Source organism: Lichenostomus cassidix, chromosome 3, assembly GCF_008360975.1.
Source record: "Lichenostomus cassidix isolate B80296 chromosome 3, HeHo_3.0, whole genome shotgun sequence".
Lineage (NCBI taxonomy): Eukaryota > Metazoa > Chordata > Aves > Passeriformes > Meliphagidae > Lichenostomus > Lichenostomus cassidix.
In genome coordinates, this window is record NC_139483.1 from 94,809,767 (window position 1) to 94,828,440 (window position 18,674).

General features: G+C 37.3%; 1 protein-coding gene across 3 annotated transcripts in view; it reads right to left on the reverse strand.

The window, feature by feature from the left end:
• Window positions 1–2,808: 2,808 nt before the first annotated feature.
• EIPR1 (EARP complex and GARP complex interacting protein 1) overlaps window positions 2,809–18,674 on the reverse strand; it is a 74,469-nt gene continuing 58,603 nt past the window's right edge. For 2 of the 3 annotated variants that reach the window (XM_085056796.1, XM_085056797.1), the window contains 3 exons: window positions 16,440–16,607; window positions 15,046–15,213; window positions 2,809–4,990 (listed from right to left, as the gene is read on the reverse strand). In XM_085056796.1, coding sequence (XP_084912922.1) covers window positions 4,816–4,990; window positions 15,046–15,213; window positions 16,440–16,607 — 511 coding nt within the window. In that variant the 3' untranslated portion in view covers window positions 2,809–4,815. Of the gene's footprint in view, window positions 4,991–14,935; window positions 14,960–15,045; window positions 15,214–16,439; window positions 16,608–18,674 lie in introns of all 3 variants that reach the window. The other variant, XM_085056795.1, reaches the window with a different exon arrangement.

Consider the following 18,674-nt stretch of genomic DNA (forward strand, 5'->3'; position numbering starts at 1 on the left):
TTTTTTAAATTCCATACTAGAGACATACTAACACATAATTGTGAAAAGGAAAAGATTTTCAGCATCAAACCTAGAAAGAAACAAGTTTTAGACCGCAAAATTGAAAATATGACATTTTTAAGGAATACTGTAACTCACTTTTTCAAAATCAAGACCTGTAGGATTTAATTCTGTGGTATTTGGTTATGAGGATGGAACAGAAACAAGAGATCTCTGAAGTTGGGTTTTAGAGCATGGGGGTTTATTGTGAAAGAGTGTGGGTGTGAGAAACCTGCCAGAGCCGCAAGACGCAGCTCGAGGCAGGTCAGAAAAGCAAGAGAGAGAGAGAGAGGCAAAAAGAGACTGATTTGCCATTTACAATACAATAAATCATCTTCTGTGTTGAATATTCTAATTCTCCTTAACCAATCTAGGACAAGCAACAAACCCTACAACATTTACATACAACCTATAAGAATCATCACATTACTATATGGAGTTATATTTTAAACCTTAAAAAACTGCTTTTTGGACCCTCTGCCAAGCAGGCAGGGTCTGCTCTGACCCTTGGACCAGCCTGCAGGTCCAAGGGTCAACAATGCAGAAGGCATTGTTCTGTCAAGAAGGGGGGTTACCTTCAGTGGCCATAGCATTCTTTCCTAGTTATTCTTCAACTCAAAGCTTGTCTTCATCTCAATCTCACTTATACTTTCCATATTCTCAGCATCTTTTGCAAGGTAATCACATCTATAAGGCCTTCCTATTTCATCTTCCCCAACAAAGACCTACTAAAGTTTCTTACCTGGACACAATCTGCAAAGAAAGAAAAATCATTGAAGATGTGTTTGAAAACAGAGTAACTTTGTGCTTACCAACGCTGCTATATGACTGTGTAAACAGAATTTTCAGACACTGAAAACAACCCGGAGCTGTGAGATCAGTCAGACCATCCATCCAGTGATGGACTCCTTGGTACAGAAATTTGCTTGCCTTCGCAGTCTTATTGGCAAGGAGTATTTTGCAACAATATTGTTTCCAAACACAATACTGGGATTCTGTGAGAAATTCACCTGAGACATGATAGTTTTCTGAAATCCCCTGAAACAACTCACAATAAAAGTAAAAAAATAGAAACATGCAGGAGCAATGTGCTGTCTTAGCTCTAGACGCAAAACTTTAGAGACTCAGTTATTACTTTTCATTTCCATTTTCTACCTTTTCTGGCAAATAGCACTTGTCCAGGGAGGTAATTAAAGACTGGACAAGCACATGGGGATTCTCTGCCAGTACCCTTTGTAGTGTCCACCAACTGATGGGTCAAAAGGATTTTTTAAGTCAGAGATGTTGACTTTATATTTAGCAACCTTTAAAGGATTAATCTTTCAAGTACTGTTTGTTACTTTCAAGTCATGTAAACTTTAACATTGAGATTTTTTTGTGCAGGTTTTGTTTTTGTTTTTTTTGTTGCAGGGGGAAGGGATCGTTAAAGGGGAGTGCCATAGCTCACCTCCATGCCTGTGAAGACCACCTTATTTCGTATGCTTTGCGCCACCACATGCAGATTACATTCAATTACCTCTAGTTCTGGTACCAGGAGAGACAGTGAACAATCACTCCCTATTCATCCTCTCCCTCTGCCACTTGTGATTTTATAGACTTTTATCATTCCCTCTCAACCATCTGCCTTTCAGTCTATTTAGTTATCCTCATACAGGTGTTGCATGCTATTCATCATTCCTGTCACTCTCCTCTAAAATCTTTCTGTTTTATTATATGTGGCTAGAGATGGAAGAAACCACAACCACACACAGCATTAAGGATGCACATACACCATAGATTTATAAATATTTATTATTTTGGGCAATTAACAATGCTTTATTTTCTTTATTTGCTTGTTAGTAATTCCCAACATTTTAATTAAAATTTTAGCCTCTATTAAGCCAATGTTTTTAAAGATTTATAAAACCCCCAAGATGTTCCTTCCAAGTAACAGCCATATTGGTGGCCCACAGTATGTAAAACAACTGTTTTCTCCCATATTAGTTACTTAACATTTCTTGGACTGAATGTCATCTATCCTTTTATCATCCATGAAAAAAGGCCCTTTCATAATTCTTCAGTTATCTTTACTACTCTGAACAGTTCTGCGAACTTTACGCTATTTCTATGCAGCCCTTTTTCCAAAAGGTCATGAGTACAAAGCACATGCCTAGGCACAGATCCTTGTGGACTTCGCCAGTAATTTTATTGGTTTTGGCCATGAAATGTGATTTATTCCTGCTTCCTATTTCCTAGATTTAATCAGTTTTTTAACCATCTCAGAACCCTTCCTTTCATCCTACAGCAGCTTGCTTGCCCCAACAGCCTGGAATGAAACCTTGTCAAAAGCCTTGCCTCTCTGAAGGTCATTTCCATATTGCTGCCAGTGCTGTACATGTAGCCCAGATCCCACTTCACAGACAGCTGAAAATGATTAAAAATTGACCCTTCCTGCTTTCTTGATCCTACTGTAAGGCATTTTCATTCAAATTCGATCTGCTAGTCCCTTCCTTCCCAGTGTTCATCCACTCTCTTTTCCCCTATTGAGTGAAACACACATTCAACAAAACTAAAATAAAACATTTCTTGATGTTAATTTCTTGATGTTACTTGTTTACAGAGCTTTCCAGCTCATATAAGCTTACAAAACTAAAGGAAATACAGCTGCATAAAACTAGTCAGAAATCTATCCTGCATTTATTACATGTTAAGAATCAAGTCAAATCCCACACAGTGTTATGTAATTTCCCCATCACCTTCACACTGCAAGCCATATACACTACCAGACAATAAAGTTTCATTAGACCTTTATTGCTAATGTGAAGGAAGTTTTAATGAGTTCTGCTGCATACCAAAGATATACTGCAGAGGTTTTTTCATTTTTTTTTCCAGGGGTTGGGTGGGGAGGGTGGCACACAGGCGGGACAGACACGATACCCAACAGGATTTTGGGTCTGAAGATGAAAAGCTCCACATCTAAAGCAGCAGCCCAACCAAGGATTTTGTTGTTCAGATAACTGAGGCACTACTGATTTGGAAATGTAGTTTTTCTTACAGTATACAGGTGAATAGCTCATGCCTAATTACAGATTGAAACAATTTGAAATAGTACAAGTTTAAAATATAAACGCAGAAAATCAGATAATCAGAATTTCCAATGAAGCATTCATTCTGGAGCAGACAGACAACATCATTAACACAAATGCAAACAATAGTACAGATATTTAATTGGATTACTTCACTTCTATGAATTTTTCCAAATAAGCTCTTTAAGAAAGATGGAAATAGAATTAAACTGTCATCTTTTCTGGATGTTTTGGCCTACAGCAGTCAATCATGCTCTCCAAACGTGATCTCACTGAAGCAGCTGTGTGTACACAACAAATCACATTTGGACATGTTTCGATCCAAGAGTGGGCAAGGACAAACAGAGGTGAGCAGCAGGCTGTCTCTCAACACTAACACCAACAGTTGCCATAGCAACAGAAGGGATCACTGGAAGAGGTTGGTATTGATCTTCCATCCCATGTTCATTGCCATTTCTTCAGAGTGATCTTACACAATGCTACCACAACCAACACTGTCGCACATACCCAAGTTCTGGAGTTAAAGGGATATAACAGTGGTGAAAAGGCAGCAGGGAATAATTAGTGCTTCAATTAGCCTGGGTACAAAAAGAGCAAGCAGCAGAATCTTCATCTTAGTGCACTCTATGCCAGGGGAAGACAGGATGTCAGTATGTGCAGGAATGTTCCACCATGCCTTCCACCTACATTTGAAATTTCCTGCGCATTCTCCTACAGCACAGCATCTGCCTGTTCTCAGCATTTGTAACAGCACAGTAACCAGTGTTTAGGTCACCTATTGCAAAAAGTAGGATATAGCAAAAATATTTTGTGCTTAGTTGCAAGCCTTTTACATCATGTCAGCATACTGCATATTGGCACGGAGCTGGAAGGGTAAGAAAGAAAGTCTAAGTGGACAAGAATTAAAGACATTTTCAAGTTAACAGTGGCACAGTTCCAGAGTCCCTCACAGCACAACTTAAACCTATAAATATGGGATAACACATTATGTGACTATATCAGAGATTTTGGTAAAGACTAATATTGTTTCTAGTAATAATACATAGCTGAGAATTGTATTTAGTTCACAAATTGCAGGATGTTACTTTGTTGATACTATCATAAGGCTCAAATGAAAAATGTTTTGAAGGTTTCACCTTCACAAAAAACATTTCTTCTGAAGACATGCTAAAATAGGAGAAAAAGTGTTTAAAATATTACAAAGTATTAAGAATGCCTTTTAGACCACTCCCAGTTTTATTTGTGGCCAGAACAGTTAGGAGAATGTTGCTACAGCTAAAAGCAGAAGACTGCTCATACAAGAAATATAAAATATTACTCTTGAAAACAAGTAGATCACTTCTGCTACAAGCACCCTACATTGTCCCAGTTTTGTATCAGCATAATAACATTTCTGTAACTCATTATATTTGCATAAAGCTGATGTAATAAAGTAACAGTGTGGAAAGTACCCACTATCTTCAGAAACTTTATAGTTCACAAAGTGATTAGCCCTCAAAAAAAAAAATCTTTTAGGTAGTACAGCCTTCAGAAAATGCTTCATAGTCTCTCAAGGCAAATACAAAAGACAAATTACAAGTCTACATTAGTACATATTTCTTAACAAAATTTTAACATTTATACTTAAAAAAAATAGATCCTGAAAAAAACCCTAAACAATACCTACCAGTTGTGTACCACAAGGTAACAACTCCAGCATAATCCAAACAAATTATAATAGTATATGATATTTAAGGGCTCTGGGAACCCTGTTAATAACCAGTCTCCCATCATAACTTAAAGAGGCAAATAGCCACGGGTCTGCTGAGGACCATTCAACTGCATACACGCTATCTTCATGCTCTTCATAGGTAGCTATTACACTGTCCTGAAGGGGCTCTTTAATCCTAAAATTAAAAACAAACACCAAAACAAATAGTTAGGATTTGTGAACATGATTTTAAAAGTAATGACAACAGAGACAAGTCAGAGCAACAGAGTCAAGTCAGTGCAAAAGACCCCATTTGCAGGGGTAACTCTTACTCTAAACTTCAGTGCATTTCCTGTCTCTCAGAACCTACACTAAGCATTTCTCTCTCACTTTCTAAAGCAAGTTAAATTATGTGGCATGATCTTAATGCACAACTTTTCACCAACATCCCTTCCTCTCCCCCTTCACTGTTAAATGGATTCTTAACATATAGTCTTAGAGATATGTAGATAGGTAAGAAGTTGTAGTCCCTAACATCATTCTCTCCTGTGCTGCCATCCTGGACCCATTCTCTCCAGAGTTATGGACGGGGGATGGAGTCACCACTTGGAACACTTTGATTTTTATCTCCCATTGCTAGAGTTATATCAGCATCAGATTCTCATCTGGTATTGTATACCTCACCTCTCACTGCAACACACAAGCTCCTTGTCACCTACATCAAAGAGATACACATTCCCTTCTGCATCGCAAATATTCAAGAGGTTCAGGCAACTCTTTCAAGTCCAAACCACTCAAGAGTCATTGATTGTAGTCTGCTAACTAAGCACAGCCCTTCTTCCCTCCATTGCGAAGGCCAGTCTCTCCTCTCAGCACATTATTCTGTACCTACAGGGTAAGGAAGTTTCCAGATGATCTTAGAGCTCCTTCAGCCACAGAGAATCATCTCTGTCTGACAAGAATGTCAGCCCTTCAGAGGCATCCATCCGCCTCCTAGAAACAGCCTTGAACTACAGCTGCAATCCTCCTCACAGAAAGCAAAGCCAAAGAGCCTGGTGAATGCCACTCAATCATTTAAACAGATGCTGCTGCTACAGAAATGAAGTGTTGTTATTGGTTGTCTTTTCCCTTTCCTGCTGCTCTCTCAATGCATGCAGCTCTGCAATCACAAAGCGTGGATGGAAGCACAGTAGGATCTTCTGCAGGGTATCACTGCCCCACCTAGCCAGCTGAGCCAGCTGTGAATCTAACACTGCAATTAAAATTCAATTGAGTTTAATGAAGAGACCAAAAGCAGACCCATACTGCAGAATAGTTTCAGATACGTATTTTCAAAGATTTTTACAATTTACTTGTGCTATATTCAAGGTCAACTAACCAAGAAAGATCACAGCACATCCAACACCCTACCCCTGGTTAATTGCAAAGATCAAACTTATTTTGCAATTCCCCTGAATATGAACTCTGATACAAACCATCTAACAGCAGAGAGCTAACAAACACATACAGACACTTCATCTCCTGCAATGTGTTTTTCTAACTTCCTGCTAAATGACATGCCTGGTTAAGTGAAAGTTGGTCATGTCCCCAGACAGCAATGTGCTTCATGCAGTGCTCACCCACTTACCCACAACTCCATTATTCTGAAGGTTTCAGATGTCTCTCTGGATAAGCAGGGGAGTAATGCACAGTGCACACAGCTGTCAGGGGACATGACCGACTTTCAGTTAACCAGGAGTCTCAGTTAGCTGAAGGTTGGATAAACAAGGACAAATAAGCTTCTAGATTACACCGTCTTCTGTATGCTCAGAGTTGTTCCAGTGTTTCATTTAAATAACACAGCTCATCTAATTTAATTTACAGGAGTCATAGGGGAATGAGTGTTCAGGAAACAAGCCTGTAGATGAACTTCTGTTTGGCATTTCCATTTATAACTACAGTTTTTTCATTGTATTTTACTATTGTCTACACACTGAATTTCCTCTTAGGCGTGAAAGTAAACTTTGTGCCTTCCCAGAAAAAGAAAGTATTCCACGTGATTTTCAGGCCAATGGCACAGCCGTGAGACAGTTACTGAGAATCAGAGAAAATCCTTATGGAAATGATCACTTGGTATAAAAGACCTAGATACTATACAAGATAATCAGGATGAAAAAAAAAAATCTCAAAATGACATGTGTCTCAGGAAAAATACAGAAGATCCAAAACAAACTGTCCATGAGCATCCTTCACAAACATGATTAATGAAAACAGATTAGCCTTTAAATTATGCAATGGGTAACGAGCCCAGAAGGATTCTGCTAGTGGAATAAAAAGCAGAATTCATTTCATATGGGAAAGCCTGTTCTAAAAAAATTTTTGAAAAAACCCAAAAACAACCCAACAAAAAAGCAACCAACCAAACAAAAAAACAACAAAAGAAGCACAGTTCATTTGTGATGAATTTTATTTCCTCACAACAGGAATCTCTTAGAGACAGACTACCTTACCTGATGCTAAGAGATTTCCAAGAAAACACCTCATATTTCTCTGCATTTTTGCTACATGCGTGCTTTTTTGGTAATCCAAGAATAGGCTGAGGAAATTACTTTTGAATCTATACTAATCTAGAGTACTTAGAATTTTTCTGTTCCTGAGTCACAAAATTATTTACTCCCAATGAAATTTTACACATCTTTTACACATATTTATTTATTAAAGAATTAGGTCAGATTAACAAGAGTAGCTGTACAAAGCTGGATATGAAGTAAACTTTCTTCTATACTACTTTAATATGTACAGTTCATGTTGTTGCCAGAACACAGACGTACCTGTTTCTACATAAAAGTTGCAGGTTATAGGTATAAAAATAGCTGTGTATAGCTATACATATAGCATGCATCTATGTGTACAAAACAGCTATGTACAGCAAGGATAGCTATGCTATAGAGCTAGTTCAGTTCAAGATGTGGTTGCTTGGCCTACTGATCCCATGATAGAGAGCTGTGCAAGGCTAGCAGTTGGACTCGATGATCCTTGTGGGTCCATTCCAATTCAGCTTATCCTGTGATTCTGTGACTGTATTTAATAGCATATTTGGTAATCACTTGTTATGCCTGGCAAGCTTAGTAAGCTATTTTCTTCCTTGCCCCAGATCTTCTTGACCCTTAAAATGCTGCTTTAGTTTCTTGCTTTCCTATCTGTTTTGAAGATTTTATTCTGACCACACTGAAATACCTTTTCTCATATATGCTCTTGCACTGCATCAACTAACAATGCATCCCACTCCATTGCCACCAAGAATTCGCAGTATGAAATGTGCAATCTCTATCTACATCATGCATAAATTTCAGACCTGTGCCACACAGAGCTGAAAACGTACTGTGTTTTCTCTGTAGTCTTACTCAAATAGTATGACCCCAACCAGCTTCTATGAAAGGAGAGAAGCTTTTATTTTACTAGATAACTTTGAGGTTAATTGTGTTACAGATTTGAGAAAGAAGCATGTTCAGTCTTGGATAATTGTTTTCATGTAGAAAGCTGTTATTTCCAATTACTTTTCATGCTAACAACCACTTAAGTTTGCAGTGCTTGCAATTCTGTTTTGTCACCACAGTGTTCAATAAAATATGGCTTTCAGTCAGCAAAAATCATTAATTCCTTATCACAGTCAAAATTAAATCCTCTTTAATCTAAAAATCACTATGAAATATAAGTGAATCAATACAGCAGCAACATGTACTGCAGCATCCAAAACTGAATCCTGAAAAGCATAGCACTGGATTCCGGAATAAGCCCATGGATGCCCTTTCCTTTTGACCTCAAGAGAAAATTGTTTCTGGTAAGATTAGACAACACACTATTTCCTTTTTCACTCTCTTTAAAAAGCCTGAATTCGAGTATATTTATTCTTGAACACAATTTTTATAGATAGTAATTGGCCATTCATACTATTCCAAATAATATTTTTTTTTCCTCAAAAAAGAGCTTTCTGAACTGCTTCTACAGGAAGACAGGAAAAGAATATTTTCACATAATAGGTTTCATAGATGTTCTAATATGCAAAATAAATTAAGGAAGGTATACTTGCTGAAGAGTTAAAGAAAGAAATAGCACAGCAAAACCAGAAGCTTTAAAAAAAATAGTGTTGGAACTGAAAACTGCTGCTGCACTAGATTTTACTCAGCTTCTTACACATCCAACAAAGTAAAGTCCTGAGTCCTGGCATTCCCCAAAACAGCAACTATTTAACCTGTTTAATTAATTAGGTCTCTTGGTTGATTCTATAGCATAATGCCATGATCACTAGGTTCCTCCATGACATCAACACCAAAAGCAAAATAGTATCAAAATTAACACCACTGACAGCTGTGTGAAAATATCCTGAATGCCTGCCTCAGCATGTTTGGCAAATACTTTTCAAAATATCAACGCTGACAAATCTCTCTCCTGAAGTCACAGATGCATATACAAAGGTGTTACGTTAGATCACACAGTTCATATGTAATATTGTGAAACCACATGATTTGTTATTCAAAAAATTCTAAACCATATTCCTATCACAGAAAGTAGAAACAACCACTTCTTTAGATACAATTTCTCTCCAGAGAAGGCAGCCACCATTTTCTCTCTGGTCCATTCCAATGGCTGAAGATGTTTCTACAAATAATATCTAATTAAAAACTTTATGATCTCAAGTGAGATACTCTTACTGGAAGAACTAATCCTTTACAACTCTCAGCTTTAAATATAAAATGTTGAGAAGTTTGTGTTAGATCTTCTGTTTGTATCAAAGGACATTATGGCTAACATCTATGACAAAAAAGATGGAAACATAAGCCTTCAGGTAAAACACTAAAACGGTATTTTCTAATAGGAATTTCTGGTACAGTTTTCAAAGGATAACAAAGATTATAATTATCTTTGAATATATTGTCAAAAAATGTAACATAAGGGAGAAGGCAGCATACTGACCTTAGTAATCTGCTCTGCTAGTGAAAACAACAAATATCTTAAGCCCGTAAACCCCAAAGAAAGCTAAGGGAGCTGATAGCTTATACTACAAAATTAAAGTTTAAGGATGGCTTCCTTTCCAGGACTGATGTATAAACTCAAAATGTTATAGACCATATAAATATTTTCATTGTTATGGATACAGAATAGGCTTTTTCTCTTAAAGAGTAAGTCCTTCATTACCAGCTGAGCCTTGTCATAAAGTTTTGGCCACAGAAGTAATGAAGAACAAAAACACTGCTGTAGATGCAGCATTTACCTTGCTGCTGGTGCCCCTATGACAGCAAATATTCTTCTCATGCTGTGTATTACCAGCATACCAGACAGAGACCTGCACAGATGAAAATTTAAACCTATAAGGCAAACAAACATGTTGGAATAACTGAAGAAAAGGAATCCTGATTGGCAAGTAAAGATAGTAATGCTGAACTGCAAGAACCTATTAGCTTTCTTTTATTGTTAGAAAGAGCAATGTAGAACTAAAATTACTATCAGAATAATTTAATACAATAACATATAGACTCACTCACTAACACCAGGATTTTGGATGACTAAAGGCTAAAGAAAGGATATAAGACAGTCACCACCACTCTTTGGAGGAAGACACTTCCCAGTGCTCTCCTAGTATCTTACAGGGAGCTGACAGTCACCTTCAGGAGATTTAGAATTCAGGTGAGTTCAGTGTGGCAGGGAGAAAGTTCTTGCAACAAGAGTGCAAAGCCACTAAAGAAAGAGGTCAAGGACAAGCCTGACAAGTGATAGCACCCACAAAGGTGGAATGAGCCCACGTTTTAAAAATTTTGTTCAAACTTAGGCATTGAAAAGCACTCCTGATGTCCTTACCCAGGTACATTAACTTTGTTTTGGGGATGAAACCTAAATGAACCCCAAGTACTCACCCTCATCGGTTCTATTTTCATTCATTTTGTACACATTTTTCTACCTCTGGATCCAGGTGCTAGAAATTGAACTAGTACAGCATTCCATTCACCATTTCTCAGCTGTTTGGTTTTTTGTTTCCTTACTTGAACTGTGCATTAAATAATCCAGACTGAGGACTTGATGAGAATATAGCATAGCTGTCCTCCAGCTACATGCCTACACCTCTTCTCTATGGACAGCTCCATCCTCTTCTTACACTACCTATTATCAGTGGCAGCTGTGGGCTTCCCAGGCAGAAAGCACCGAAGCCTTTCCTTATTCAGAGCAAGAAAACAAACATGCTTGGCATGTTTCTCCTAGACACATTTCACAAAAGCCGTGCATGCACAGCTGGCGTGTTTTGGAACAAACAAAAACACAGTTAGTGAGAACAAGTAAATTCAAGAATATGGACGATAACAAAAGAAAACTCTACATGGAAGAATCAAAACTCTGGCAAGATTATTCAGAAGAGAGTAAACATCCCTGAACTGTGAATAGTCAGGGGCTAGGAAAATATCGGGGGGAAGCAAAATTCCTTTTCCTGTTTTTATAATTTTTCCTCCTGGCTACTATAAGACACATGATACAGGGAAGCTGCCTGCTCTTACATGTTTGTGACTGATGAGACAAACAACAGCAGTTAAAAACTAGGGAAAAGACAGCAAACTAGTTGCTCTGATCTAAACCAGCAGTTAAGAGGAACTGACAGTCACTTGATTTCAACAAGAGACAGATCCTCATGCAACAGTCCTAGTTACATTGCTATTCAAGCATGTTCTGGTCTCTAAGATCGGAGCAGATAGACCCAAGATGTCAACACATATACAGACCAATGATGAAGGAAGAAACCACTAAGAAGAAATTGTTAGTAAGAATGGAATACAGCAACTTTTAGTTTGTCTATTTGTTATGCAGTGAACTTGAATTCTTTTATTTTAAAAAAAATTATCTCCAAATAATTATTTTCAGTTGGGAACCTTAAAAACTAGCCAACTATTGCAGCAAATTTGGCAAGAATAATTGAGTGAGCAGACTCATGCATAGTTCTACACGGTTGAACAAGGAAGGTTAAACTGACATACTATTTGCTTTTGTCTCCAACCAAGAAACACAGTAAAAATTATGACATTTACTCTGAAATATATTAAAAATTAACAAGTCTTAACAATCTCAGGAAGGACTCTTAATTGTGTGGAACACTACTACAAATCAATGTTTTCAAAATATGGGGGCTTTACTAAGTAGTAAAAGCAACAAACCTTTGAAGATACAACTGGCATGTATTCATCATTTTTATATTTAATCCAGAGAGTATTTTTACAATTTATTGTATTCAGGACAAATAAAATGCATTTTCTTTCCACTTGATACTTCAAATTTTGAGAGACATCTGGTACTCAGTCTGAAGGTGACTGGCTAGTGTCACTACTACAAACACATGTTCTTCCTGGTGTATTTCAAGATACACCTGAAAAAGACATTCTCTCTTTCATATATGTGTGCTGTTAATAACAAATCAGATGTCCTCCTATACAGGATCAAAATAAACCTCATGAGAATATTAACACTTTCTTGAATATCTAGGATATACAAAGTAAAAAAACCAAACACACCCCTCCCCCACCAAACCATACAGTGAAAACCTGAATTTTACTAAAAAGAGACAGTATCCATAGAATAGTGCAACAGACTCTTCACAGAGGTGTCCAGGAGGGTATCAGAGCCAGAATATTTGGCACTAATGGTTGACTAACGAGAAGTATTCCCAACAGCTGGTATACCCTACTTCATTTGTGTACTCAGAAAAGACATTCACTTGGCAACAGTTCAAGGCTGGTGAGCAGCTTGCAAACATCCTTCTGACTCAACTCATAACAAGGAGGCGGAAGGGGGAGCCCAAAAGAAGACTTTCACAGTACCAAGCAAAGGTTACAAAATCTAATGTGGTTTCCCAGGTTTTATAGAAAACAGATGAGAAGCTGGAAAGCATATATGTAAAAAGCAAATGCAGAATTTATACTCTTGCAGCCTCTGGGAACAGACAAGGGCTCTACATCATTACTGTACAAGTCATTCATGATGTGGTTTACATCCATCCCATAACATAAGGGAAGATGCATTATATTTGTTGTATTGTATTGGATGACTTTGGATTCAAAAATTCCTGTTCTAAAACAATGACTCAATTTTAATGAGGCATCCTACACAGTCTACAATCCACAAAAATTCAGAATTCCAGATAACCTACTACACAATGTCTGTCAAAATGCTATTTACTTGTGATGTTATTGTGATGTTATTTTTAATGCATTCTCACTATGTAAAAAAAAATTGTGGTCTCTTCCTCATTTCCACTAATGCTATTTATCTTCCAATCAGAAGAGAATAAATTGCAATCCCCAGCCAAAGATAAGGAACCAAAAGATGACCCTGCCCATGGCAAGGGAGCTGGAAGTAGTTGATCTTTAAGACCCCTTCCAACACAAATCATTCTTTGATTCTATATTTAAAACAGTTACTCAGTTACATTCTAGAAAGCAAGTATATACTGCTGATGTGAGCACATTTCTAGGTACTTAATTTTGATACTCCTTAATTTGTCAGGCACTTACTTCACCTAGAGAAAAGCTTCTAAAGAAATGCTGTCCATTTAAAATTAACCATTTCTATATATGGAATAACTTTCTTATTTAGTATTAAAAAAGAATAGTTTCCAGGTCCTTTAAATGAAGCCAAAACATTAAAACTATTTGGAGCAAAACTCCATCTTTATAAATAAAATTAAGGTTCAAGGGCAACCTTAGAAATTCAACTAGACAAGTAAGCTAAACTTTATTTAAAATTTTAGCTGAAACATCTAGCAAACACAAAGTTGAGCAAATAGGAGATCTTTCTTGTAATTTCCTTGTTCCTTATCACATCTGACTATCCTTTACTTTAAATGATCATTCAGGAGTTAATCTGCCTATGACACTGCAGACAGCTTTGCAGAGCTGCCTAGAGAAGGGCAATGGAGCTGGTGAAGGGTCTAGTGAGTAAGTCATACAAGGAGTGGCTGGGGGAGCTGGAGTTGTTTAGCCTTTAAAAAAGGAGGCTCTGTGGTGACCTTACTGCTCTCTACAACTGCCTGAAAGGAGAATGTAGACAGATGGGGGTTGGTGTCTTCTCCAGTGCAACAAGTGACAGGAGAGGACACAGCCTCAAGCTATGCCAGGGTAGGTTTAGGTTGGACATCAAGAGAAATTTCTTCACAGAAAGGGTGATTACAAATTGGAATGGGCTGCCCAGAGAGGTGGTAGAATCACCATCCCTGGGGATGTTCAAGGAAAGACTGGATGTGGCAGTCAGTGCCATGGCCTAGTTGATATGGTGATGCTCAGTCATAGGAAAAGACCTCTGATCTCAGAGGTCTTTTCCAACCTAATTAATTCTGTAATTCTATGATTCACTTTGTAAAGGAAGAGTTTGTCGAAGATCACCACGAATGCTAGTCACAAAATTAGAAAGCCTTGGCCCAACAGAATTACAGAATCTACAGAACTCCCTATATACACATATATACACTTGTAAAGATATATAAAAAGGAAAACAAGCATCATATACTGAACAATGAAAAAGTTGAAAGCACACGAAAATTGAGTACAAAAAGTATTACTTTAGCATTTCAGTTTCTTCTTTACTAAACCCCATCCCTCCAAAATTCACAAGTAAAATATGTGATTCCACATGTCATGCAGATGGGTTTACAAACATTTGCCAATTGCATACATTATTCCCTACCAAGAGTGTTGAAACCAAGGTTCTGGTTTGCTTAAACTAGGTCTGATGAGTTGTTGGGTTCCAGAGCAGTCAGACATATTAAGAGCAAAATTAAAAAAAAAAAAATAATGTGTTTATACATCCTTTCTTCTGCTTGTGCAGAAGCTCATCATTAGACTGGTAACATCTCCTAAGGCTTACAACACATACACAGAAAATACAAAAGCATATTTTCAAATTCTCACTTAACCCAAATTATTCTACATGCTTGATTTGAACCAAAACTCCCTTAAAGTGAATCTTTTCACCAATCCAGTGGACTTTAGGACTGATCCTCAGCATCACCATTCCTGTCAGTGAATTCACCTACCAGTGAAAATGGAGTGATCGTGCCAATCAGATTTAAAGAGTGTATTCCACCCAAGACTAAATAAGGAAGAATAAAGTGGGAATTCAAACTACTTACCTGAAAGGCCTGTATACAAAAATCCTAGTTAGCAAAAAAAATAGCATGTAAATCATTACAATGAAAAGACAAATTATAAGCATCTGCATAAAACTCAGGAAACTTCATACTTCTCTTCTTGATGCTGGTCCTCTTGGTCACTGAGTTCATCATCATCTACCATATGCCCAAATGGTTCAGAAGAAATTGATACCATGTTAGACAGGATAACTCTGCTATCACTGCTTCCTGTAAGTATCAGCTGATCATGAGAATGATTGTATCTGACATTCCAGACCCTGAAAAAGTTAAAGCCAGAAAGAACAAGAGATTATTCATGGTAGGTAGTGCATCACTGTTCATTTTTTTTTTATAAGAGCAGCACTAAAAATTGATCTTTTCAATGTTTTAAATATGCAGAAAAGTAACATGCCTCATTCCAAAGACTGTTTTTTTGCCATCTTCATTTGGCTTTTAAGCTTCCATGTCGTCTGTTTTCTGAGGCGTTTTTAAAATTCAACAAATAAGTTTAAAAAAACTAAAAATAACAAACCACACCATTCAACAGTATTATTCCTTGAGGGTATATGACAATTCGTTGTTGGGTAAGTCAGATAAATATTTAAGTCCTAAATATAAAAATTTCCCTAAAGCAAAATATGGATTAAAAATAGCCTGTTAAACAAAAATCTCACAACATTCTTACAATGAAGTTTACAACAGATCCTAACACAAACGTAGGATTATATTTCTCTTCAATTTTTAGATTTTACATATCAAGTTAATACCAAACATCTTAGGGTTCTTGTTTTATTCTTTTTCTTTGAATATTCTGAAGGAAAAAAGTATAAATTATGTTTCTGTTCATTCACATCTTCATTCCCCTTAAAGTAGCTTTAGGGTCTGAATTTATTTTGCAAGAATTACTCCAACCCCAATTTTATAAAATATGAATAATTCATCTTTTCTTAAGCACTGGAATTGGCAGACATCAGACAAGATTCTCTCCTTACTCCAGTCACAGGCCAGTGCAGTAGATACAGGCTCTAACTGTTATCTCAGAGAAAAAAATTACTCACTTGCATATTCTGACTTAAGGACTATGAAGAGCATAGAAAAAAAGTGGAGCAGCATTACTGAACCATTTGGCAACAGAAGGATGGATGGCAGCTGCTTTACTGCACATCAGGTGCAGCACATCAGGATCCATTTGGGAAGGCACACCTGCGTCCCAGCTGGGCCCCGTGGGCCAAGTTGTGTGCTGTGCTTCTCAAAGGTGTACCCCATCTCCCAACAATGTTAACAGCAGTTTTGTGCCAATTACACTAACATTGTCTAAACTCTTAATTTACAATTACACACAAGGAACATTGACATGTTGGAACTTTTCCTCTGTGCAAAAAATGATTATTCACAATAGCACAAACATAGTTAGTTTGCATTGTTCCTAAACGGTAAAATAATTAGCTGAATAAATTACATAAGCCATCCACCCGCAAAACAGCATGCAGATAATTTGTTCTACCAGTGGGAATGCTCCTCTAGTGTCTTCACTGGTTCAGTGACATTTCTTGTGTCCCAGAATTTCACCTTGCAGTCATCTCCACAGCTAGCCAGGTAATACTGTTTATTGGGATTAAAGTCCAGGTCTCGTACCAGCTGTCCGTGTGCATTTTCTATACAATATATCTGCCTGTAAAACATTAAAAAAATTAAATGCTCTATAAAAAGCTAACTGCACTCCACCTACAGGAATCTGTTTCCCTGGAAACTTGCATAATCCCTTTAGCACCCACAGACCTCAAGTTCCCATTGCTAGTGCAGAGTTTAGGGAATTCCCAGCTGTTAACAACAGTGAATTGTATAGATTTCACAGCTTGTTTTGAAGCTTTGCTCTTTCCATGTTTGTTTCCATTAGGATCATCTGGATTTAAAATGAAAGAGTAGTTCCAGGTGATTCTACAACAGCTCTCTAACAACTGTTATACATGTCTGCTACTAAACAACAACAGTTTCAGATAAGAACTTCTCCACCCAAGCAGTTAAACTAATTCCCTATTTACGACATCTACTTCTCCCTGTAGGAAAAGCTGAGATGCAAAGATTGCAACAGATATCAGCAACAGCTTTTTATTACTTCTCTGTATTCAATTTACCTTCTTGAGCTCTTGCATTTATCACTAATTTACCCATGGCCCTTAAGCTATTCAGCCAGACACATGCCCATCCTGGACCACTTCAGAAAACATCTGCAGTGCTGCTAACAACCTAGCATGTATACTCAAAACATCATGTGCCATCACTTTGTTTCCCTACCTCACCTTTTAAACATGGGGTTTGTCTGGGGTTTTTTTGTGTCTACTACTGTATTACCAGTTTTCTCAAAGCCACAAATAGATAATCTAAAAAATTCTGCTTAGACTTCACTGTCTCGTACAATCTTCACTAGAACTTTTCAACACTTCATGCGCTTTTTCTTTAAATGAAAAAGGTTTTTCTTCAGTAAACATACCAACCAAAACTTCCTATTTTGTGTGAAAACTTCATATTCTTATGGTCTTCTGTCAAGATCAGACAGGGTCTTGCTGTTAATACCTAATTACTAATCCAAACCAAATAGCCCCATAAGGAGAGCTTCAAAGTGTATCAGGCCTATACTAAGCCCTATCCTGACAGTTCTGGCAGTCACAAGTGAAATTACTTCGGTATCTAGCATCAACACTCTTTTCAGAGTTTAAGAATTTGTGGGGTTAAGGACATCATCCTACTGGATATTCTGGAAGTTGAATTCAAACTTCCACTTAATTTCTTAGAATATGTGTATGGCAAAAATTTTAAGTCTCAAGCATGCTTGCTGCAGTAAAACACCTTTTGCTTTTTTCTTGCACTGCTCATAAAGATGTGTGTAAGGGCTTAAAAGTACCACTGTCGACTGCATATTCAGTACTATTCACCGTGAAAGCCTTTATCCCAACTTAACTATTATTCTGACCACTTGATCCCTTTCCTCCCCAAATATGAATACTCTTTTCTTCACATTTCATCCTACCCTACCTATGGCAATTATATACACACTATACTTCCCACTTACATCCTAAGATTAATGCCAGACCACATGAACATTCCTCCAGCTATTGGCTCCACCTTCTCATATTATTCTTCTTAGATATTATTTAGAATTTAGCATTGGAGTCTGAATTCTCCTGATAAAATTCTCTCTCTAAATCCTAGTGTCTGTCTTCCCTGCTTCACAATCTCTTCCGTGATTAAGACTGCTTCCTAGTCAAGTCTAGGACTCTTCCTGCCAATCTCATTTTTTTTTTTCCTCCCTTCTTAGTTTGCTATGTCCAAAAGAATGTACTCTTTCTGTCTTGCAGCTATCATAACCACACTCTGCAGGAATAGCTACTCTAGCTACCTCTACTACCTCTCTTCTCTTTGCTGGTAGAACAGTTTCCTGCTCTTGATTCCTCCATTGCCCCTCATTTTACACTTCTTATACTGCCACTGTTTATATTACCCTGACTTTAAACTCCTACTTCTAGCCTAACTAATTATTGTGAAATATTCACATAATAGACATATTACAGTGGAATTGAAGATGAGATTTACTCTTGCACATACTTTTTGATCATACTCCAAAGAGCTCTTTGTCATACTGCAAACAGCTCTTTGGCATAGCCTAGTAATCAAACTGGTTTAAGGACTATCCACTCTGAGCTTCACTTAAAGTAATTAGAATTGTGGGGTTTTTTTGTTT